General features: G+C 38.8%; 2 protein-coding genes across 14 annotated transcripts in view; both read right to left on the bottom strand.

Annotated features, from left to right (window-relative positions):
* Positions 1-8: 8 nt before the first annotated feature.
* Positions 9-21,438, bottom strand: LOC113133909 (5'-AMP-activated protein kinase subunit gamma-2-like). 9 transcript variants are annotated; one of them, XR_003296036.1, is made up of 17 exons: positions 21,096-21,438; positions 19,193-19,258; positions 17,069-17,330; positions 9,649-9,872; positions 7,572-7,623; positions 6,193-6,299; positions 5,299-5,380; positions 4,457-4,515; positions 4,318-4,363; positions 4,184-4,238; positions 3,936-4,062; positions 3,532-3,697; positions 3,399-3,436; positions 3,115-3,261; positions 2,942-3,035; positions 2,636-2,851; positions 9-1,231 (listed from the first exon to the last, which is right to left on the bottom strand). XR_003296036.1 is itself a non-coding variant. In XM_026312946.1 (16 exons), exons 1-16 carry the CDS (start codon positions 20,895-20,897, stop codon positions 1,200-1,202), a joined length of 1,641 nt encoding a protein of 546 aa, XP_026168731.1. In that variant the 5' UTR covers positions 20,898-21,437; the 3' UTR covers positions 9-1,199. The 9 variants fall into 9 exon arrangements, 7 of the variants coding, with proteins under 7 accessions (XP_026168731.1, XP_026168728.1, XP_026168729.1 ...); XR_003296037.1 differs by lacking the exon at positions 2,636-2,851 and having other exon boundaries at positions 2,852-3,035; positions 21,096-21,437; XM_026312946.1 differs by lacking the exon at positions 2,636-2,851 and having other exon boundaries at positions 20,814-21,437.
* Positions 21,439-22,811: 1,373 nt separating this feature from the next.
* kmt2cb (lysine (K)-specific methyltransferase 2Cb) overlaps positions 22,812-25,931 on the bottom strand; it is a 62,967-nt gene continuing 59,847 nt past the window's right edge. For all 5 annotated transcript variants that reach the window (XM_026313864.1, XM_026313866.1, XM_026313865.1 and 2 more), the window contains 2 exons: positions 24,764-24,872; positions 22,812-24,658 (listed from right to left, as the gene is read on the bottom strand). In XM_026313864.1, coding sequence (XP_026169649.1) covers positions 24,566-24,658; positions 24,764-24,872 — 202 coding nt within the window. In that variant the 3' untranslated portion in view covers positions 22,812-24,565. The remainder of the gene's footprint in view (positions 24,659-24,763; positions 24,873-25,931) is intronic.

Genomic DNA, 25,931 nt, shown 5'->3' with positions numbered 1-25,931 from the left:
TACAAAGCTTTAATGTACATTCAGTGTTTATTTTCCTGCAATCAGAAAAATAGAAAAAGTAAAACAAAGAACATTCATACTGCTGAAGTGTTGTTTCTCTCGCTTGCACATTTACAGTACATGTTGATCTGATACAAAGTTTCTCCACACTGGACATATTACCACAATATATTTACAAAAATAACATTAAAACTGCAGTCTCTTCAACACGCTGACACATTCATAAAAATAAAGCTTTCTGACACACTTTCCAACGACGATCCTATTTACAGACAAAGATGGAGATGAGTCCCGTCGAGCTACAGCTGAGATAACCCAGTTGTTTTGCATGTTTGTATCAGATTGTCTAAAATATCAAAACCACAGAAAATAAATGAGGCAGAAAAAGTTTTTAAATGTCTAAAATGACATTTGTCATACTATTACCAAATTTGTTTTTTTTGGTTTTATTTCAGATTTTAGCATCTATCAGAAATTCTGAATACTTTTGATGTGGTTTCAAATTTCAGGCACAAAATGTAGCCAAATGAAGGAAAACCCTTTTGAAATTAAAGTATAACAGGATTTGCAAACATTCACACTGTAATGTCCTTGAATAATTGCACTGTAGTTATTAACTGGCATGGTGAGGGCAAACAAAAATCACAAAGACTGGGCAATGAATGCTCCATATTGGCACTGGGAAATAGCTCTGTTTTTTTAAAATGGTGACAGTCATCAAATGGCCACATTGTAGGTAAAATACACTTTTACTTCCAAACACTGAGCTGCATCTGTGTTTACCTTTTCTACAGCAAATGCTAAAGAAAAGAACAGCTCTCCTGGACATCATCACCTTCAGTATAGATTACAATATGGGGCTAAAATCAACTGATGAGAGCAGCATGATCATTAACTACACAACCCCAAACACTGAAGCCCGAATTCATTAGAACCTGTCTATATACAGTGTACCTTTACATGTGTGCATCTGATCAGTGTTCAAACAAACAAAAAAGTAATTCCAAAAAAATATATATATCAACCCTCAGTGCAGGAACTCCACTTCACTCAGCTGTCTAGCTCTTTGGTTTCCAAGCCACTATAATGCATCGGTTGCAGGCATCTCCTGGACCTTCAGACTGGCTCTGCTTGGTCTCACACCCCCAACCTCAAACTCTAAACCCATTAACGTAATTTACTATCACGTGTCCACCCTCTCACTCAGCCAGGTTCTCGTCCTTACAGACTTCTGTGGAGGAGAAGAAAAAAAGCACAAGCTTAAAGTCAGAGACAGGTTGCAATGCACAAATCCACTGCAGCACAGACAGGATCAATGCTATTTAACCCAAACCATGTTGGAATGTTGCTAATCATTAATATTTGTATATAATAAGCCCCTTTCCCCCTTGCTAGGTTAAGAAAAAACAAGCAAAAAAAAAAAAAAAACACTATTTAGGTGTTTTTCATAAATCCATCTTTCTAGCAAATTTTAATGACCAGATTTTGCGCATGTCCTGCAAATCGGAAGATACAACCGTCAAAAAAAGGAGTAAGCATAATTTTGCTAGCTTTTTATCTTTACATGTAGAGATGTGTAAACTGAGCTTCCTGTTTTCAAAAACAAGATTTATCATTCTTTTTGAAGTCATCAGTAACTGCCCTGTTGAACTTTGTGCAGACCCAGTGAGAAGCTGCAGCAGGCTGGCTAGTTTCACAAAACTGAAGAAATGTTAGTCCAGAAAAATGTGAATAAATCCTCAATTAGAAACAGTAGAGAGAGCCCGATATAACACTGATATCACTCGAATTATTTGCTTTCAAGCAGAACAACACAAAACATATTAATAGTATCAAATTGCAACTCTGAGTCAAATATTCTGCAAATGAGCTAAATATATAGCATGTAAAGCTGCTGAATGGGACAGATTACACCTTAGTTTATAATGAAACATAAACATAAATTATTTTTATGATCCAAACCTGACTACATCACAGCTCTGGTTTGTTTTGGCTCAAAATGCACTATTACAAATGAAGTACAGGTTTAATGCAGTAATCACAGACTCATGCAGCAGAGTCTGGGTAACCTTGTCAATAGTTTTGCAAGCAAAATTGAAAAACTAACATAAAGTCTGATATATGAATATGATGATCTGATCTGACCTGAAGCTGGTCTTCATTCATTAAATGTCACCGTATTAACCGTTTCTTCCCAGCTCTCCTGGCCTTCAAAGCCACGAGTTAACTGTCAGATGCCACAGTGGTCCTCCTTAAGCTGTTTGTTCAAGTATTTTCAAACTTAATTCTTATTCCCAACAAACTGCATCACACTGTGCTTATTTAGTGCAAACCAAAACATGTCCAACAATCATAACAGTGTCTCAAGAATTTTTATCATACTTTGTGCACCATTGCCAAAGCAGGTTTCATACAACCTTTTCCACATATGCAGCAGTGCTCCAGTAAACAGACTTTGATGTGTAAAAATCAATGGTGCTCCCCTTTAACCTACTGGGGAGAATGTTATCAGTGTTTACTCCACTACGTGTGAAGGCAAACTCTGTTCATCTACCCAAACTAGAACTACAGGAAAACAATATTCCACATGGTTAATCTCTTTTCATAATATTTAGCTATACTGAAAAGCAACTACCGCGTATTTAATCTTTCAGAGAGTTTATTTTTGAACCAGTGGCATGTTTCCTCTCAGTCAAGTCTCTTGTCTTTACAGAGGATGACAGGCTCTTCATCCTGACACAAAAATCCACACATTGCTGCACACAGCGGCATCCAGCAGGACAAACAGGACACGGGACAGGAACCATGCCTCCTTACAGCCAGCCATGAGTAAAACAGTCGCGTTTCCTACCTGGGGCAGGGTTAGAGGGCAGATGGGGGGAGAGAGCTCAGGGTCCAGGACAGAAGGGGAGATGGGGCTAGCAATGTTGAGCATCTATACCTGCAGGGCTAAGCACCAGAGCCTGGAGGATGTCTGACAGGGAAACGATGCCTTCAATGCTGGATCGCTCATCCACTACCACTAACCGATGCACCTACAAGAAAAGCATGTTTGCTGACGACCTTCAATTTATGCATTGTATGCATGTATTTGTGTAAACATCAGATCCTCACTTCTGCTTTGACTATTCTGTCCACAATGGTCTCCATTGTTTCCATTTTATGGCACTTCACAACTCCTTCAAAGTACTGAGAACGATGTTTCAGAGCCTGTGTCACTGTAATGTCCAGATTGTTGTATGTCTTCTCAGCAGCCAGGTTCTACACACAAACACATGAAAATACATTGCATAAAGTAAACCAATAAATCACAGAGCTGTTTATGCTCTGATGTCTGGTATTTGGTCTCTTCAAAAATACAAAAGGTTTTATTAAAATTAAATTAAAAATGTATTTACAATCACGTCAAACTTGGAGTAAATATCCACAACTTTGCCTGCAAGAGAACAAAAATAACTCCAGTAAATAAGAAAGGTAATTTATTAATATGAATAAAATATATTTTTTCAATGCTGGGGTTTATGATGATACCTGAGTCATCCACTACAGGCAAAGCAGACACTCGTCTCTCCACAAAGATGTTGAGTGCTTTGATGATGGGTGTGTCCGGGTGGATGAAAGCAATGTCATGGTATGTACCAATGCCCAGCTCCCCAAGAGTCTGCTTCATAAAAGCTGGCTTTGGCATTTCACACATCTGGGAAACACAAGTCCAAACATGTTCAGTGAGATGACATCACTCAATACATCAAGGTGAAGACACCTTTTACAAATTGCCACACTGACCACAAGGGGGCAGCAGACAATGAACATGGAACAAGTGATGACAAAACTTCCAACAGAAGTAATCAATCATATCAACTTAAGAAAAAAAAAACATTTATGCAAGGTTAACAACTGTTCATAAACAAAGACATTATTTGTGGTGGACTCACAAAGAGCTGGAGGAACTTGAGGATCCTCTTGTGTGTAAGTATATAAAGTGCATTCCCTGTGACAGGATCAATGACAGGCAGGCGGTGAATTTTATTTCTGATGAGAGTGTACACTGCATCAAATAGGCTGCAAAGCAAACAACCAAACAAGGCGACCAGTTACAGGCAGCATAAAAAAAAAAACAATCTACTCACACTGATAAATATGAAACAAAATGGAAATAATTATTTATTTTCAGACAACATACCTTGCATCAGGTGATATGTTGACCAGAGGTTTAAATGTTGCTTGAAGGTAAACCTCTGTGTAGCAAGATATAACATATTTGAGAATCTGCTAATAAAACAGTAATACAATCTTATGCATGATATAAGAACATACCTCTCCATGTCTCAAGCTTATGTTCCTCTAATTCATAAATCTGTACCTAAAGTACAAAAAAAAAAGTTAAAAAAAAAAAAAAAAAAAAAAAAAAACACAATGAGAACAAATGCAAATCTCATGCATACACAAGACGTACCATTGGTGACTTGTAGTATCTGTGTAATATGATGATGAAATCTGTGATTGTCAGCATTCCTGCAATGAAAACAAGCAATGTGACACTGGACAACATAGCATACAACAATTGGATAGAAGAGTGTTTGGAAGGGCGTGGATTAAACAGCATACCACAGACGCCACCACACCCACCCTCCCCCTCCCTCTCATTGCATCCCGACTTGACATTCATTATTCATCACAGGCTGACTTGCAATAAATGCAGCACAACAAAGCAAGTTCACTGCTGGTTTGGCTTCTGACGCCTATTTACTAAAAGGTTTCTTTTTGTAACAGAAAAGACTTAACCGCCCCTTCTTTTTTTGTTAAATATTATATCCAACCTGTCAGAGCACTGGTCAGCACAGAGGAGTAATTGCGGCGCTTAATGGTTTATAACAGCTTCAGTGACGTCTGCTCAAGACAGCCTCATGCTCAACTAGCCATGACCAGCAGCAGCATTTAATGCTGATTCATGTGCACAGCAAGGACATTTTCTCTATTAAGACAACTTTTGAGATAAGAAATTTGCATGGAAACTTTGTTTTCTAAAATTAAGCTGTTGACCTAAAATCTGTGGACTGCAGACTTTGGACTCATTAAGGTGGTGCAGTAAAAGATTTGTCTTTTCTTTGAGGAAGGTGTTTGACAGGAAGTGTCCCAATTAAATTTGCAAAGTGTATGAAAGCAAGTGTATATTCTTTATTTGAATTTTTTCCCCAACTCTTTAAAACTACAAAAACTAAGTAAAACATGTCTAAATTGGACCTAAACACTGCAAAAATACCAGACATAAACAGAAACAGGGTTTAAGCTTCTTACCCACAAAGCTCTGTTTTTCTGTGTCCCACAGTGGAGCAGCTCGTACACCATTGGCTACCAAGGCAAAAAACGCTTTCTTAACCTGTCAAGCATTGATTTAAAAATCAAAATTATATAAATACAGCACAACAGTATGTGATTGTCTTTTCTGAAGCTGAAACAATAATCAGCAACAATGCTTTACAAAATTAAGTAGTTCAAAGTAGCTGAGTAGCAAAAATTGTCCAGTTATTCCTCTGCTGCTTTTGTGTATATTACATATTTCTAAACTGAATATCTTGAGATGATGGACAGATGGTTGGACAAAACAAGACATTTAAAAAATGTCATTTTGCACTCGACAAACCTTTGATGGGAAGTCTTTGTTTTCTTGACATTTCATAGACTAAATAATTATGCGGAAAGGAAAATCCATCTTCAGATGTAGCCCTCAACTTCATCTAATGACTTTTCTTTGTCACATTGTCGTGAGTAGAAAAAAAAAAAAAACACTGAAGTCTAAACTCTTGATAGCTTTGTGTTGATTTTAGGATTTCCATTTTTTAAGACTATCTCTTGGCCTCTGTGAATTTCGTGGCTGAAGATCTACACATCAAAGAGGTCAAACCTCCTCAGGATTACTGTTTAACAGCTTTTAGCAATTTCACTAACCATCTCATAGAAACTGGTCTGAGGCAAAATAATCCTGCTTATTTTATTGAACATTAACCCAAGGTGAATGTCTCTTTTCGTTCTCAAGAACAAAAAAGTCACAGGTTTGTTTGCATGGACATCACTGTTTCACATATATTGCCGCAACTGTGGTGAAAAACTGGGTGAATTCACAACTGTACATTATGCATGTTAAGTCCTGTTAAAAAAGGAAGTGTGAATATAGAGACAAACAGTACTAACTTGTAGTGCTGTGTCAAACACAACCAGCTTGGAGCTTGTGGGGACAATGTCGTAGCACTTATGGGATTTCATAAAGCGCATGTAAATATCACTTTCAGGTTCAGCAGCTGAAAGAAAAAAAAACAAAAAAAAAACAAACATAATGCCGGAAAATACTTTTAGAGGATGGAGAACTCTCCCAGGGAATATATAATGAGAGTCTGGAAACAAAACACACTCTCAGAGCCTAAACAACCATTATGAGTCTAAACCACTTTAGTGCTTGGTCTTACTGATAATTACACTTTGCTTTAAGCACCAACAAACACAAAAACAGTGGAAAACATGAACAACGGAGTACTGTAGGAACTTAGAGCTTTCTCCAATGATGCAGTTTGAATATTGCAGTCTCCACCCCCCCCCCCAATGTACTGCTGAAACACCGAGCAAATTAACTCAATTCCTGACTTACAAAAAAATAAAAAAATAAATAAATAAAATTAAAATGAAATGTCAAAACAATAAACATCGGTCCAGCTCTGTGAATATAAAGATGTGCCACTCTCTCAGTCTTGGACTGTTGGTCAGACATACAGTCAGTTAAAACCAGTACAACAGTCCTGCAAAAAATAAAATAAAACCTTCACATTCTACCCCTTTGTAACACTTTTACAGAGCCAAGAATTCAACTGTATGATCATTTTTGAGGCTGCAGCTTGTGCTGCATTATGCTGACAGGTTTTCAATATTGTACCCACTCATTTACTGAAATCAGGCCTGGCTAAAATAAAGTATCCAATGACCTGACATAGTGAGTATAGTGCATTTAATATTGTTTTTAAAGCTATTTATATTGATTTATTTTTGTGTTTATTACCAATTCCACATGTCGTTTTAAGCTGTAAGTAACATTTTCTTTCTGTGTATGTTGATCTGAGAGGCCATGTGTTGCATATAGTCGCTCTTACTGGGATTAAAACCGACAAAACGTTTTTACGTATTACAGGCAAAATAATAAGTGACCTCGTTAAAAAAAAAGTAGCGTTATTTCCTAAAACACACGCTTCGGTGTGTTCAGATTGGATAATTACCTTAAAGCCTCTTGAATAACGCATCGAAACATTTACATAAACGGATGTCTTCCCCATCGACAGCCTGTAGAGGGAATCCCTTATATTTTGACACAGTTCAGATCAGATGGATGCGTATGGATAGGACAGAGCAGGCGCTAAGAAGTAAACAGGTTTACCGCAGGTATTTGTGGTTTGAAAAGCACAAACATCCTTTTGCGCTGGAATACGTCTGATGTCTTTACCATCTTTTAAGTTACATTAAACTCGAATTAATCTCGTTGACTGGCGGTAGTAAAACAGAGCAATGGGTCGGCGACCCTCACTTACCGTCATCATCTAGTTCAAGTTTCTCCAGCATGCCTTCGATTAAACCGTAGACCTAAGAGAGAGGGGAGAGGGCAGAGTGAAGAGAGACGCCAATACCTCACAACAGGACACGACAGCGCACGACAAAACTTTGCTGTAATTTGTAAGTGAGCAGAGGGTGAAGCGACTTTTCCCAGCGGCCCCAGCAGACTGTGATCACACGGAGTGTGGTGCGCAAACACTACAACAACGCAAAACCATGACGTGCGCCGCCGGCGTTTTAGCGATTACATAAAGCCTCCTCTGGTGCTCTCGTTTCTCAGAGGTAAACTGATACAAACGTGTGCTCCGGAGCTGCAACTTTAGTGGTACATTATTATTAGACCCCCCCCCCCGCGCGCACGCACGCACACACACACATACACACCCCTTACAACTCAGAATGGAACAGTCCTGATCCATTTGCTGCTGCAGTGGGGACCGTTGCCTCTGCGTTGCTGTGCACAACCACTACACACCAGTGTGAGAATGAATCCTGCTACAGTAAACCAGATGGAATTTGTGATTTGAAGCCATAATCTGCCAAACAACGCTTACCACTGGAAAAGGTTTCCACATGAAGACTTGGTGGTAACAAGCAGGAAGCTGTGAGCGCTGAGGGCACACCCCTCCATGCAGAGCAACCTGGGCGCTTCACCATATTAGGAAATCCCTTAGGTTGCTTAGCAGCAAGCTGGGGATGCCTTGTCACATCCCCACTGTTTATTTCGTCTCACAAAACGAGCAACATGAGATATACAAAAAAAAACCCCTTGGCGGCAGCAGCAACATTAGAGAGTGACATGCAAACTGTATTTTTTGCAGTCCCCAGCATGACATGTGTAACGCTGAGAAATTTGCATACACAAAGTGTGCTTGCTGAGACACAATTTCTCTTGGTCCCTAATTTGTCGGTGCATCCACAACAAGCTACTGCAGCAGTATGACAAAGCCTGCGTTCGGAGATATTTCCTGTGTTGCCCTGCAATAGTGACACAGCAGTTCTCTAGCCAAAAACTACCTCTGCACTTCCATAAATCTCACCCTGCTGCACCACAGTGGGCACACAGCCTGCTCCTTCATAACAGCAAACACCAAGGGAGCTGATATAAACAGATCCAGAAAATGAATTGCATTTAAAAATGGGATCTGGCAAAAAAAATGAAGTGCAGGCTCAGATTATTTTGTGAGCCACACTTATGTGGGGGGTGAACAGAGAGGCAGGCTTTGACTCATCACTTCTGAACCACAATCATGAATGCTTGGGTGTTAATACCAACTGTACACAATGTTGATGATGAAATATTGATTTAAACTCCCTGGCTACAGTCCACAATCACTCACGGTAGACAGGTCGAGACAGACTTTCAGATAATTGTTCAGCACAGCAAGTCATGAAGTCATTCCCCACTAGCTGTAGGAAATGTGGTATCACTCTGACTCAGACTGTCTGAATGCTAAACCTTAAATGAAGACTAAATTTGCCGTTAGCTGTCCACTAACAGGCAACTGTACAGCAATTTAGCTGACATCTAACACTGCTGGAGAGGCTGCTTCAATCCTGAAACAATATTTACACCCTCTGCTCTGCCACTGATGCTTACAGCAAATAGTGCAAACACAGCCCTGTTGACACACACTGCATGCTCAAGTATTAGGGCTTGAAGTAAAGAGATTTCCATCATCCATGCTTTCTGTTCACCACTGTCCAAGCAAACACTTATGACTCAGAGGGAAACCATCATATGACTCATGAAAAGAAGGCATGAGGCCACTTTTATGTATCCACAAAGGAAAAAAAAGTAATTAGGTTCAACAGCCCAAGATCTGTGTGGTTCTATCTTTGCTTTCACAAAATAAGAGTTAAAGTAACTGAAATAGTAGAAGGTGAAGGTGATCTATGAACCATTTTTGAACCTTTGATGTGAAATGTTACTGCCGCATAAACAGCAAAAGTGTATGCTAATTTGTCGAACTGTAACACTGAATATACTCTTGGAATAGAATGTGTAAACAACCGGTTTCTTAAATCTTTTTTTTTTTTTGCAGTGTGACTCACTTGTGAGGTAGAGTAAGATGGCACAGGGCTCGAAGAAGGAATCGGGGGTTTAGCAGAGGGGATGCTCAGGCGCTGTCCTGTGTCTGGGGGTGTGGAGAGGGAGTGGGATCGGGAGCTTGGTTCCAGGCGTTCAGGACTGGGGCCGCTCAGCTGAGAGTCCCGGGTGAAAACAGGTTGGCTGGACGCCTGGGTTGGGGTGGTTGGTGGTGTAGAGACCCCAGATGCTGCAGAGAGATTGAGATCAAATATAGACACCTCAGTTTATCTCTTCTTCTCTCAATGTCAATCCATACTACATTTGCAGTGACACTGAGACACAATGTGGATTGACATCTTTGACGGGCTTAGTTGGCAAGACTGAGGTGCTACAGTCGTGACTGCTGCAGATACCATCAACGCTGTCACATACTATAACAGAGGAGGAATGCATATCTGATCTGTCAGGGAATGACAGGCTGCTGAGTAGTGAACAACAGATACCAGATAGAAATTCACAGCCCAGTCACTGACAGGGGTGCAGTAGGTAAACCACACCTGCAAAGACAGCAGGAAAACTGGATTATATTAGCTTATTACTTAGCACTTTGTCAGTTTTAATAGTTTATACAAAACAACACCGCACCTAAAAACATATATTGTAAGATCCAGTGTGTTACTGACTCAAAGCCACAGCAGGGAAAGTCACACCCATAGCAGCAGGTAAGGCACAAGATAAAAACTGTGTGTGTGTGTGTGTGTGTGTGTATCTGTAATTACTTACTATACACACACACACACACACACACACACACTATGCAGATTAGATTGTATATACTGTATACAGATTTTTTCTGGCAACCAAGAGCTTGGTATGTACATGCTGAAAAAAAGCCTCTTGAAATTTACACATGAAAAAATTAATTTGAAAAAAAAAAAAGGCTATGCTTTACACACAGCTGTTTTCACTTATTTTGCCTAATAAGAGCTCATCTGAGCACTGTGAGTAATCACAGCAGAGCTCCACCCACCTCCAACTTGAGCTGATGTCCAATTAGCCCAAATTAAAAATACCTGTGTGGGTGTGTAGAGCCTTTTATTTTGGTTAATCCAGTTACTAGTGTGCTGAGCACATAAAAATATAACAGCAAAAAGAAGGATCAAAAGTTTGTGTTTTAATTACATGTTTTTGTAAAATTAATCAAGTGATTATTGATCTGCTAATTCCAGCCCCGATTTCATATATATATATAGCATATTCTTTGATAATGCTGCACTCAAGTAACAACTATTCACATCTGCATCCCTGTCACAAATGAAAACCCTCCTGATGGCACAAAGCTCTTTAACACAATCAATTAGTATTGAACAAAGAAATAATGAAACAATTATAGAGGTTGTTTTTGCTTCCTGTTCCCAGCATCAATCCACAATAATGACACGATTATAACATAAGCACCTGCATTAAACCTAGCTACAGTGCAGCAATCAGCTCTCTGTTATGCAGCTCTTCCTGTGACAGTGTCAGTCACATGACAGGCCCCACATGCTCTTTTACATCAGGTGTCACAATCTTACGCTCTGTGACATGTGACACTCATGCTGCCCCGGCTCCACCTCACTGACATATTTCTAAAGGCCAGACAATGAGTGACATGGATGATGTGGATCAAATGGTTCATATTACACAGCCATGGGACTCCTGACTGACTTTTATAATGTCCACAAATCTAACACTGGTGTGATAGTAAAGCTGGGATTGTGTAAATGTCACATGAGGGCTCGGCTACCAGCGTGAAAATACAAGAATCATTTTCAGTAAATCATCCCATCTGACTCGGTCAAAAGTGTCAAACTGAAATAAGGACTGAGATATGACTAAGACATCAAGTATTAGGGTTGTCAAAGGTTAGGCAGCCTACTAAATGAGCCAGAACAGAATTCTATATAACTATTACTGTAATTTTACCAGATTTCCTTTGATAAACTTTTTTTTCTGCAAATTGCATGTTTTTTTTTTTTTTTTGCCATAAAACGAAGCTCAGTGTGGTGAGTGAACATTTTTCCTTGGCCTGTCCAAGTGCACTCCACACTATCTCTTGACATTTACTTGGCATACTCCAGCACTCATTGGTGTGCCCTGCTTCCGCCGTGTAGCCTTCTTATTTTAGCCACGCTGCTGTGGCACATTCCACAGGAGGAGATAACAGCGGGGCTGGGAGCCCTCAGCCCGGTTAATTGTGGCCAGCAAGACACCACATGGGAATCAGGAAACAGATGCTTTGGTGTAAGTTGTCCAATTTATCTAACTTTATATATTAAAAATAAATAAACAAACAAAGTGCATTTCATGTATTATTTTGTTATAAAGCTCTAAACAGGGAGACAAACGCAACATTGATTTAGTGGAATCAATTCATTTTGATGCACAGAACATTAATAATTAATTAATTTTCAAAATGTGACACCATCTTCTTCATAGTTCCACCTTCTTAGTTGTGAGATTTGCTGCTTTTTTTCTCTCGTATGACAGTAGACTCAATATTTGTGGGGTTCGACAAAACAAGCGGTGTAAACATTCCACCTTGGGATTTACTATTCTCTGACTTCAAACTATGAATGAAAAATCTGTATCTTAATAATTGAATCATATTAATGAACAAAGATTTTGTGAATCAGATCTATGCTGTTATTTGCTACATTGCTACATTGCTCTGTTGCTCTGAAACAGTCACTGGTTGCCATCTGAGCGTAAGTGATGCTACTGCAGGCCCAATGTACTCGCTGCCACAGTGAGCTCTGGCCAACCATGTAACACAATGAAATACAGCTGTGAATAGTGTTGTTTGTATAGGCTCACTGGTTAGAACTGGTGGTGTTAGATTGTGAAGCAACAGGTGATATACCAAACAGTAACCCCAATTAGCAACAAGAGCTTCAAACTAATGTGCTAGTTATTCTATAATACAGGCTCCAAATAAAAAAAGGATGTGACTGCTCAGCACCTCAGTAATAGTAGGTTCACAAATTCACTTGTCTAAACTGCATCATGGCCAAACATTTAAATGAGCAATTCAAATGACAGGCAGTGCTGCCAAGAAGTACACAGTCATGTTTTAAATGGCGCCTGCTGAAATTTCACATATATATGTCATTCTCTCCAAGGATACGGTGAAAACTATAAGTGGGAAAATTACATGGTGTGGAGGCATGAAAGAACTTCATGCTACACTGTCGCTATGTTGTTTGCTGCCTTTACATTCAACTTATACAGCCACATATGGACATACATCATTCTGCTTCTCATCTGCTCTGCCGAGGTCAAACTGGCTCTAAATCAGGAACTGTGAAGTCTGATAAAGTGCCACTTGAATGCCACAGTGGCCCCCGTCTGCGCTTCACTCATCAAGCATTGTGAGCTAACACTTTACAAAAACTACATTAAGTCTGGATGGTGGTCGGTGCCTGTTTTTGACGTCCAATTTTTCCGGTCACAGAGTTTTAGGTGGCATGAGACTGCTCCCAAACAAGCTGGAAAAATCCATGGAGCACTTCATGAGTGTCACTAGTAAAGCAGAAATGCTTCCTGTCTATTTTAATAAAGTTTCCAAAATGGAGCAGCTATTCTGAAAAGACTCCTATTCAATATTGGATGGAATAATGATATTGAACTATATGAAGTAGCCAGGCTATAAATGACAACAATAACGACAGGGTCACTGTAAATTACAAATGACATTTCATTCAGTCTTTTGGAAATATTCGCACACACTAATACAACACTAAAATTACTGAAGATATAATGCCTACACTGCATGCACTTGCAAAGCTACATACCAGCAGTGTACTGACACCTAAACTCTATGGAGCGCCTACAGTAAGGGCACAACAAACAGTATTCAGTAGCAAAAGATACATAAATAGTATAAGCTAGGAACAGATTTCTAGAAATATATAATATGTAGAAGACATAGATTCTTATTATGACTTTGTTCAATCTTAAGAATAAAGTTTTAGATTAAGTCATTTTTATACCTTTCAAATGTAATGTCCCTTAAGAGGTGTACTAGCATGTGACAGCCTGCACTACATGGTATAGTTGTTGTTTTGTGGTAAACATAAAAGATCTGAATCCAAGTTTACTCAACTACTGGAGGACAGTGCAGGGACATTTCATGATAAAGGTATACTATAGCAAGGTGAAGGGCATAGCACATTACCAGACAAACAGGATGCCTCAGACTGATGCCTCCCTCCTAGCCCATCTTGCTCCTTCCGTTTCTTGCTCCTCCTCAGGCTGCCAAACCTCTTCATGGAAAGCAGTCGGTTATGGGTTCAAAACTAAACCTGACCATGACCATCCACATTACGATAGGGGTATAAAAATTGCTCAAAGTCAGAGTCACTCCATTTCTAGGTGAACACAGTTGTACAAGAAATTAAGGTAAAACCTATATCCAACCACTGTTTAATCTGGCTTTAGGAGAGAGGTGGTCCTCTTTTTCTTACAGGAGGAAACTGGTGGTCTTCAATTTGTGGACGAAGGAATAAATATATATATAATGGTCTTCTTTTGATTTTATGTAAATCCTCAGAGAAATTGGCTAGTCCAAGTTGTACATTCCACTTTTTCTTGGAGTTAGCAGTAACTGCTTAGAAGGAGAATATGACAACCACAGCAAGGCAAAAAAAAAAGCAAAGGAAAAAAAAAAAAATCCTCCAGGTCAACAGAGCACGGAGTCAGTAGGATGTTGTGGACACTATCTGTGTCAGCTCATATGTTTGCTGTTAAAGACATAAAAGCTTGCAAGTGATGTAAATAACAACTGAGACGGACCAGTGTGCCTTTCCCCCCACTCTCAGCGGTGTCAGTGCTGTAAATTGTCAGGTGCAGCTGTGGGTGGCATCTCTTTAATATAGCACGCATGTCAGCAGCCTGCAAAAAGGAGGCCAGTCTCTGAGGATACACACCAGCGATTGGCTTAGACTACACATCTCCCCACCCCCCTCTTTCACTGCCCTGCCTGTTCTCCACAGCAATTTCAGCACAGGCACTCCGTCTCAGTCTGTCTTCACTCACTGTAGCATACAGTCAGGATCATATAATATTTGTATTTCTTGACATAAGTAGCTCTTCTAAATTTGCAGTTGAACAATTAATGGGATTACAAATAAAGTAATAACAAATGTGGTTTTCAGCTGGGAATACTGCAGTTCTCTCATTTGTTCAGTCAGTTGTCGGTCAGTTTTGGGGGCCTGACCTTGAAGACCGCAGAGGCCAACCCCTGTTAGGCGACAGCAGGGGAGTGTCCCATGTTCGGTCAGCTGATCAGCAAGCTTCTATTCAATACCACTAGCCTTCCTTACCCTTAACAGATGGCCCACTCAGTACTTCTAGCTCACATAAAGCTACAGCATGTCCAGTACAGATCTCAATTAAAATGCTCACTGGTTCAGTTCACCTCAACAATTCTCTGACATTGTAAGACATTTTCTCATTATCCTAGTAATAATAATACTTCAGTTTGCTTTTAAAGTTTAAAGTGTCAGGTCCATGTCGACTTTAGTACTGTTTAGGTTACATGTACATGTCAAAGGTGGATTTTGTTAACCTCTTCCCTGGCTTAGCTAAGCTTCTCCACTAATAAAAAAATCTTGCATCCTGCCCTTATAAGGTTCTTTGTTTTCTAAATTTGAGAGGTTTAAACCACCCAGTTCCTTTATTTACTGACAACATACAGCACACAGTAGCAACAAGGAGTGTGAGAGAGAGGGGGGAAAAACCTGCATGGTTGTGTGAGTCTGGTCATTTCCAGATAAGGGTATGAAAGCACTACAGTTGCCTTCAGCACTGAGAGACTGACAAGGTCCAGGCAATGGGAAAACACATATTTAGACCAGCTGGAGAGGAGAAAAGAAATTCAGATTTGAAGCAAATGTGTATATAAATGCTCCTGAGAAACTAGAACACACACAATATTGTACAAATACACAAAAGTCTGAAAAACAACTATGTTTACAAAAATGTTTAGAAAGTAAAAAATGTAGCAGTTATAAAACAATGACATCTTCAACACCACCGAAAGTCAATCAAGACAAACCTATGACTTCAGCACACTCTTGTGGCCTAAGTAGGGTGTGTACAAAAACATCTCAGATAAACTGGTATTTACACTCAGCCATTGTGTGATACACTTTAATAACAATATTTTGTTTATACTATCATTGGCCACCTTTCAATTCAAGCCACATCATTAGTCAATAAACCACTGCAGAGGATATAATTTCTCAATCCACATCAGACACAAGTAATCCTGAGCAGCTGGCACAATAAGGCCATAGCAGTGTTTTACTTTGGTTATCATCAGTAAGAATCTCCATAGGGAACAGTATGCTGAGCCTTGAGGTCTGGCCCTAACCCTGCTATTCCACCAACTACTGCCAAGCTGACCCTCTGCAAGGAAAGAGAAGAATGGGTATTTATGTACTACTCAAAAACATATGAGTCATCTGTGTGCTGTCTGCTGCTTCCAGCAAGGATGTTTCCGTGTTAAACAGGGTGGTTTTTGTAATGTAATAAGAAGGAACCCAAATACATGGAGACACAAGGACTAAAAATCTGCCCAATACGTTGGTCTTTCATGAAACAAGGCCTTGTTCAGCCTAGTCATCCTTGTTTATACTTCTTCGTGCATACTAGTAGTACCTTTATGTCACTGGTGAGTTTTAATGACCATATTGAGAATGTAATATAGCTGGACGTCCAAATCTGCAATGTAATCTGACTCTCCAATGGCCTGCTCAATGCTGGGAACTGAAATCTATAAAAAAAATACTCCTCTTTGATTTTGACAATACACATTGCCAACCTTTTGCATTCCCTAGAGAAAGTTGCTGACATCAATATGGAGACAACTGATAATGAAAGAACATCCGTCTGCACTCATCCCCCATCTGTTTGGTAAAGCTTGTGATCATGTTGGAAAGTGGGGCACCGCAAAAGATATTTTTTACCATGAGGAAACCCTGGCTTTTACTTCCTTATTACTACAATCATATGTGTGTGTAACTGGGAAAAGACTACATGTCATGTTTATATGCCATTTGCAAAACACCTCAATTTATTAACTTAATCAGAAAAACAGATTCCTGTGTGTGGCTTCACCTTGTACATACAAGAGAAAACCCAAATAATAGTTGGAGATAACATAGTTTTGTCAATTGTGTCTTACTTCCTCCTTATTGTCTTCCTTCTAGATCTTTGCCATGGCATAAAATTCAGTAACATCAGTATTGCTCTGGATTATCATCAGATTACAAACTTTTTATTCTTTCCTTTATGGAATTTAATAAAAATATGAGAAGAATGTCACAGTCACCATTTTATTTGCCATAACATGCTAAACCTCTATTATGGCAGTTACTGCAATGTTTTTTGACTCACCTCTCCTAGTTCTGGAGAAGATTTTGATGCCTGGAGGTGAGGAAGTCGATGATGAGCGAAATATACCACTGAAGCTTAAGCGGCGGGGTGACTTGGGCGAGGAGCTCTGGTTGGAGGGATAGGGGAAAATTGTTCTGGGTGAACTTGATCTCATCTTCAACTGCACTGGAGCAGACTGGGAACATTGGGGCAGCGGGGCGCTGGCAGGGCTCCTCACAGGCACTACTTTGCTCGGGCTAGCTGAACGGACGCACCGCTCTGCCTGGGAGACAAGAAGGAGCCATTTTAATTTTCCTGCACTTTTATGCAGTGTGTTCCCACAGTAGATTATGAGACAGTAATATATTGCAGAGCTAAAAACAATGAAAACTCTACAAAACAAGATCTACAATAAATGACCATACTGAAAGAGCAAATACAGAAGAGATTTATTGTGAAATCACAGCTGCTGATTTCATTTTTTTGTGGGGGCACGCGACTCTACTGACTTCTCCTTTTTTCCCGACATACGTTTTGTTTGGTTGGCCTGTTTGTAACATTTAATAACATGTCATAAAAAGTGGTATGAGAATGTGAAAACTGTGTCCAAAGTGCAATAACGCAAGTGTTTTTTTATGGTCTAGCTGTTGCACAAGGAAAGACAATGTGAGTTACTAAAAAAGATTAAAAATAATATTAAGTAGATTTTATTACCTCTCTTTGACAACCTTTTTTACTTATATTGTAGTCATATTGCATTCTGGAGACCATTTAATTCAAACCAACCTAAATCCACAACAGAAACATTTGATTTCCTCTGCACGCACAGCTTTCCAAAACTTAAGAACCCAAAATGAAACAACGTAAATAATTTTTCAATTCAAGCTGAATTCAGCTACAATGTTTTACAAAACATCGTACAAATGCAGTGTTGTCTCCAGTTTCTTCTAAGACACCATGTTACATTGTGCACAGCAAGTAAGAAAGGTACCATGACAAGTGGCGTCAAATATGGGTTTTTAAAGAGCAAAAAAAAAAAAAACAGGTTCACTATCAATCAGCTCTCCACTTAGAACAGTGACAATGCTTTTTATTTTGACTTTCAGTTTTTATAAATTTGTCTTTGCAAGGTTGATATCATGTAAACACAACGAGAAACCCTTCACTATTTGCTGTGCAGATATCACAACAAAACATGAAAGACTGCAACCAATCTAAATGGCGACACAGAGAGCCTCCTCCCACCACTGTCTGATGCCAACAATAAAACTTTTAACCATTTGTAGGCACTGATACAGTTCAATTTCATAACATGCAGTGATCGCTAGCTTACAGGTTGTATTTACTCTCAACAGTAAAATGTAAAAAAAGTGTTTTGGAAACACTGTTGGTTTAAAACAAAAAAAAAAACAAAACACAAAAACGTAACAATCTGTACAAAACAGCACGATGTTATGAATATGAGCCACTGCTAATCAAAGAACGAAAATGCACAAATAATACTAGCAACCCAATCACTGAATTTGTAACAAATCAAAAGGGATCTTTGTTTTTTCTAGTCTCCTTAGCAAGAGTGTAGGATGGCATTTGCCCAAGGCTGGCCCTACTCCACACAACTTTCTGTTTAAACCAATCCTGCAACAAACCGGAGGGAGCCACAGCACACACCCATCTCTTCTGTTTGCCAACAGCTCTCACTTTATCATCTGCAAGAGCTTGTTAAGGCAAGTGAACCAGCTATCATCGTTAAGACACAATCGAGCTCTTTCAAAACTGAAGCCAAAGCGGGTTTCTATCAGCGCTGCCCAAATATTACTGAGATAAAGCTGGCCAACACAAACTAATGGTCAGGGATTATTCCTATTCAAATCAATTGGAGCAGACAGTAGGAAAAATCAATTTCCTGTATGCGATCTTGCTATGCCTGGACACAGTGGGAGTAATGTTACTGTAAACCAGTGAGGGTTGGCAGAATAGGAAAGATAGCATTGTGTAATATTTTGCCATGTCTAAATGTGTTTAAAGTTAAACAGACAAGATAAATTAAGTGTGAAAAAAGTAAACTTGAGCAAACAAACAATTGGAAAGTAAATGAAAATTCATAACAGAAAAAAAAAAAAAAATCAGTGAATGAAAATATTTTACCATCTGAACTCCACTTTTGGTTGAGCTGCCCGTCTCCACTTGCTGGGAAGTAAATACACCCAAGTCCTGCACATAAAAGAGATTCTAAGGATTCTAAGGATAGAATTAACTTCCAGGAAATACAACACAAAAAACAAAATGGAATGTCGTAACAGGTAACACGAACATCTTTCTAATCATTACATTTGGTTCAGTTGTTTCTTTTGTCTTTCTTTTCTTCCATATTGTTATTTTTCACAAAATGACAATATGGCATCTTATTACCTTGAGTGAAAGTGAAAATTGTTAACACTGCCTGCTTTAGATTGTCACTCAAAAAGCAGATAAACATGTTTAGCCAGCTTTAAAAAAAAACAACAAACATGTTGCTTCCCCATGCCAACCCTAAAGGCTGGGATTTTCACTTCTGACAGCCACAGAAAGGCAGTTTAAATACACAAGCATAATAAGGTGACCATGCAAACCTATTCCAATAACTTTTATGTAACAGTATGAGTGTTTCCACCAGGTAGAGGCTGAGAAAGTACATATGGTGGTGGAATGCACCAACATCCAGCACTAGAGAGAAGGCCACAAAAACAAGCTTTATACACAAGCTTCCAAATTCAGAAGTTATTTTTTTCTATTTGTTTTTTTTTAATGTATCCTGTAATGTATTTCTGTAGTGTCATTTCCAAACAAAAATAGAACATACAAAAAGCTGTATTAAGTCTACATAAGATTAAGTTGAAAAACATGCCCTTGGTAGATCTGATGGATGCCAGCCTTAAAATGAATGCCTGTATACGAGCATGGCTGTTGTCCTTGCTCGAAGACAAAACAAACGGTCGACATTTTGACCCTGAAAAACAAAAGGTTCAATAACACTTTAAGGCCTATTGTAATACCATTATGTTCACAACTCTCTGGCAGCTTGTGAAGCAAATAAAAAGCACAGTCCCACACTGATGAACAGAGCCGATTGTGAATCAGGCGTGACTACTGTAATGAAGTAAACAAAGGCCCTCAGTATAATGACTATAATGAATCACAATACACAGGTTGTTCCCCTTAAATGTCTCCCTTGCTTTCAGTGTTACATTTCTTCAAACAAAGATGCAGAAATTGTAACTCACATTATTATAAAGCTAATATTCTGTTTGTAGCTGATGTGCTTCCTTGTAAACATACAGTTTATTTTGGGGTTTGGGCTGCTGATAAGACAAATTAAGACATTTAAAACCCTCAGCTAGGTCTCTGCACGACTGTGATGGACATTTAAGCGTCAGTGCAGCAGTATGGGAGTTGGCTACAGTGACAACAAACCAGGGCTGATGACATCTTGATTGAAATATTAATCGTCGAGTCCAAATTAAACTCCCGTCTGTGCACACAGCCTCCTGGTTGGATATATACTGCTTGTCTGTGGTTGACTGGTGTGGTCTGCTGCCAGGTCGTGATACTGGGACAGCTGTCAGTTATGCTCCTACGTCGCGTGCAAGCACGGGTGGAGATGCAACACAAATGGCTAATAACGGCTAAAAGTCCCGGGGTCCTAATTCCGCTAAAGTTCAACAACAACCCGAGTTTTCTAAAACAGTCACGGTAAGAAGCCAAATTAGTTGATACTTCACCGACTCACTGGCATGTTAATCCGCAGACTTCTCCTCTTCTTTGGCATTTTCTTTGAGCTCTCCTTGCTGGACTCCATCACCGTGCTTCCCATTTTTTCTTCTTGAAATGGGCACAAGTGCGCTAACGAACTGCAATAATACCGAGACTGCAGGACAGGACCGTCAACAGCCGCCTCCACCTTCACTCGAACTGCCCCTTCCAATTACTACGACAGTAATGACCGAAACTGCTCCCAGCACCAGGAAGTAGACTCGGTGATTAAAAAAACAAAACAAGGCAGGGCACTTACATCCAGATAAGATTCAGCGCTTTCTTTACAGGTGTTATGTCGCATTTGGACACCCCTCGAGAAATATGTGTCCCTTTGCCCCGTTTTCGGTTCGGTCTCAGGCAGAAGAGGAAAGAAAGCAGCAGCATCACCTCGTGGTTTTTTGAGAGCACGGGCAAAAACAAGTTGTTTTTTTCTTCTTTTTTTTTTCTTTAATAACATTTGTTGGCTCGGACATTTCAATACACCGGGTACGGTTTCTTATATGTAACAAGTTAAATTGTTTTATATGGAAACGAGGCTGTGAATTCGCCGTTTTTATTTCGTAAACGCATAACCTTTCTCCCCCACGATCATTTCCTTGTTGCCCAACAAGATACACAGGGCAGGGATACTACTGTGAAAGGGAAAGTAGTTTTGACATAACAGCAGGCAGATTTGACGCAGATGTCAGTGCTCCTATGGTCACAGTCTAACTTTAGATCACTTATAAAATTAAGTGGGAGCCAACTGCAGAAATCTGATCACTCTGATCAATCGATTGTAAAAAAGGGCGAATCTTGGCATTAGTTCCAAGCTGCTGTAAACAGGATTGTGTACTTACATTATTTATAATATTAAAATTACATCACAAGTTACTCCGACATCGTTAAGAGTATTGGAGAGCATGGTGGTGCTAAATCGCCTCTCTAATTTTCATAATGGCCCAAAAAGTGTAACTTTATTTTGCTTATAGACAACTAGGCTATTTTTTAATCATGGCTGCCGGTGATTGTGACAATGAAAACAAACAAAGATCAAAACAAGAATTTCAAAAAGAAACATTGTCGTTAGGAATGATGTTGCCAAAGGGCAACATAAGAGGATCCAAAACAGCACTTTGAGGAACTTCATAAATTACCTCAGAAGGGGAGAAGTCAAAAACAGCTGTCACAAAGTGGAGTTACTCTTTTCATTAACCGTTTTCAGAATTTCATGTGGGAGAAATAAGAAACGCTGATTTAGGCACTATATTCTGCTCATTGAGCTAGGGGGTAATCTATTGTGACGATTGTGATGTCCTGAGGCAGTAAGAGAAGTGAAGTAGCTTCCTCTATTTTACTGGAGTATTGTATTTTTGCATAAAGTTTTTAAAACGTAGTTTAGTGATCTTTTCTCACGGCCAGATTACCACAAAGTATCTACTTGGCATTTCCAAAGGCCCCAAATGACTGCTGTTCTCTGCACGTTACCTTCAGGAACACATCTGTGGTCACATGAATGCCAAAACTATTAGGCGCAAAAACACATGGTGAAAAATGTAGACCTGCAGGTTTTAACAGTTTGAGAGGGCGTTTGTCATAACATCACGCTCAAACTGTGTTTTTATCCCCTCAAATGTTTTGTTCCCTATCCATTCGATAATTCATCAAATCATAATCCTCACCCACCACGTGGATTGTGCATGACATGAGGGGTGGTTTTGGCGATTTGAGGGTAGGCTCATGGACGTCTCTGTCAGTAAATGCTATTGGTTGCTTTTTTTGATTGTCTGTACATTGAATGATTGACAACTTCTCTAGATTAAATACAGATTAGTAGCTTAATAAAAAAAAAATTAAACATTTGCAATATCAGACTGCAACATAAAACTGGAAAAAAAGAGCAGGCGGTCTGGATACTTTCTGAATGCACTCTATATTCTGATATTTAGCTAACTGAAAATGTTGCACTTGATAAACGTTACACGCAACATGCTAACATGTAAAATAGTTTATTTTTGTAAATGTTTCTAAATTCAATTCCACAAACTCCAAACCCCATAATCTGTACACTTCAAAAGGCATTTTCAAAAAAAAAAAAAAGAAAAAAAAAAAAATCTGACTACTTTACAAGACCAAGAAAATGTAGCACAAACACACTGGCAGGATGATGTAATATAATACAAGAGAAGAAAAATATCCAAGAAACAATTTTGTTACAACCATTCATTGAGAAAATATATACAATTGAGTCTTCGGAAAGTTAAAAAAATACATGCCATATACATTACAAGTTCTACGACTGTCTCCAAAATTTTACAGTCAACTTGAAATTGTGCACGCAAAAACTCTTCCGTTTCTAAGCACGTGACTTGTGAAGTGTCAGTATAAGAAATATTTCTGATTAAGGAGAATGCCATTTCTGTCCAAAAAGGTAGAAGAACCTATGGTTCAAAATAAGAGTTCCCCATTCTTTCTGTCACACACTGGTTCGCCTAAGTCACATCATTAGACATTTGCACCTTATTTTAAAAGTAAAGTAAAAACAGAAACGAGTAAATACATGTTGGTGTTTCTATTTTTGTTAAAAAGTTAAAAAGTTGTTTTTGGGTTTCAAAACCTAATTCACAGTTCTTTAAAACCTGATTAACAGCAAACAGATCACAATGATCTCTTACTATCTGAATTATTTTTTTTTCTTTTTGATTCTGTAACTGATAACTCGTTACGTTAGTCAACAAAAATATTTCCTTTTGAGTGGTCAAAGTATGTGTAAGTCACAAAACACTACGCTACAATACCTTACTTTTAATACAACAAAAATACTTTGTGAATTACTGTGGTTATATTACAAATTCTGTACAGAATAATCATAATATATACTCTCAAACTGAAATAACGTCCATCTTAAATAAATTTCAATGACAAACAGAACAGAAACAATTTAAAAACACCCAAACATCAAGAAGGTTAAGGTAGTATTTGGTCGGTTATTCCTATAGTTTTCTTTATGTACATTTATACAAAAGTAACAGCATGTCTTCTTCAATCTTCAAAAACAATAGCACTCTAGCCTTCTTTAACTCAATCTCATCATTTTGAGAATAAAATTCATTCACTCAGTAATAAATACAAAACCTCTCGAGTTCCACACAAATCACATGACAGAGACCTATGATAAAACTGACTCATGGAATCAAGTATTTTTAAAGTTTGTGTGTTGTGTGTGGTATTTTTTTTGTTTTTTTTTTTGTTTTGTTTATTTTCTGTTTTTTTAGTGCAAGTTAATATTCCCTTCGTGGTAATCATTGCTGTACATTCCTCATTCAGTGATGTCTACATTTAGTCATATGGTATACATTAACAGTATGAAACAAAAGGGCCTGCCCTTAGTAAGCAATAAGGCCGCACCCTGCACAGTGCTTTCTCATTCGCTGGTGGATTCCGCACCCCATGTACAACCCAACACACAGATACATACACACAGACAGAGGCATCTCATACGGCAGAGCCCCTCACATATGGCACAAGTCACATCCTGCTACTGTGTTACATTGTCGCTTCCTCCACCCATTTTGTTTCCATGATCTTGATGAACCAACACAAAAATTCATTCATCTACTACAAGGGTTCAGGCCTTCTGCTCATTCATAAAATGACTTCAGTGTGAAGGCTTTTTTTTCTCTCTGCAGAGATCGCAGCATCCACACGCTATAGCATTTAGGAATGCATTTAGGTTTGTTGTTTTACTCAGTTAATCCACTTCCTGCATTCAGGAGCTCCACAGTGGCAGGCGATCTTGTGCTGACCCTCCACAGCGTCAAACTGGTAGTCGAAACATAGCTGGAGGATAAAGGACAGAAACATTGATGTTAGGGCAGCATAGGTGCACATTTTACACTAATAATTGTAAAAGTAAAAATTCCATTTAAAGAAAGTGACACCTACCTCCTCTCCCTTTTCGATTCTGCGAATGCAGCTGATGATGATTTTGTAACCCCTTTCAAACGTCACCACTTCAGCAACACAGTTTGGGGCGCAAGAGTGGTTGATGTATCTGCAGAACACATCAAAAATGAAAAAGGTATTATGAACATCTCACAACAATTGACACCTAGCTGTAAAGACAGTAGCTATATGCTCTCTTTAAAATGGTTACTAGTTTAGATATTTTGAACTGCATAATAGCTACTTTAGATTTTAAAAACTATTAATTTATTATTCGCTTAGAAATACTGTATTAAAATGCACAAAAACACTGTCATGTTAATATAAATTCATATATGGTATGGTATGATCAATTCTAGTTTTTTAAATAACTTGTAAAATGCTTAAACGTGTTGCTCTTGACTTTGAAGTAAAACTGGCGTACTATAAGGAATGGGTGCCATCTTGGATTACACTACCCACTTATTTTCAATACACAAGGACAACACTGTACCACAGTCAGAGCTGCAGAACCACGAAAAAAATCCCACACATCAGTTACAAAATGATCACAATGTGAAACATAAAGGCTAGTATACACACAAAGATATTTAATGTAACACATTAAAGCAGGAGCTTCACAGCAAGCGATGTGTGATGAGCACCCAGGCAGAAACTTTGTGTGTATAAGATGAGTCAGCAGCTTTGATTCAAATGAATGGGTTGCCATGTTTAAATACTTAATACTTTAATTACACCAAATATGCCAATATGGACAAGCAAAGGTAACATATGATGGCAGCAAAACACAGAAAACACTGAGACATGGATAAGTCATAAAAAACATGCTGATGCCGTTTAGAACAGGCTAATTCTAATTCAGCCACAGACAAGCCACCCACACATGCAAATTCATGGTCTGTGGTGCTGTGTTAGGAGACTGTAACAAAGGCAACCCTGAGGCAGAGAGCTCAGAGGCATAAAAAAAAAACCAGCTCAGAGATTGCTACAGTCAGGTGGAACCTTTTCTTTTTTCTAAAAATCAGATATGTAGATACCTTTAATTTCACTTTTTTCTCCAATAAGAACAAAAATGTAAAGAATGACATGTTTATGAATTATGTATATATGTATGTTAAAAGTATATATGTATGTTAAAAGTTTACAAAAAAAAGTAAATCAGTAAATT

The sequence above is a fragment of the Mastacembelus armatus genome, chromosome 17, assembly GCF_900324485.2.
Source record: "Mastacembelus armatus chromosome 17, fMasArm1.2, whole genome shotgun sequence".
NCBI classification, from domain to species: Eukaryota; Metazoa; Chordata; class Actinopteri; order Synbranchiformes; family Mastacembelidae; genus Mastacembelus; species Mastacembelus armatus.
This window is presented reverse-complemented; position numbering and strand designations above follow the sequence as displayed.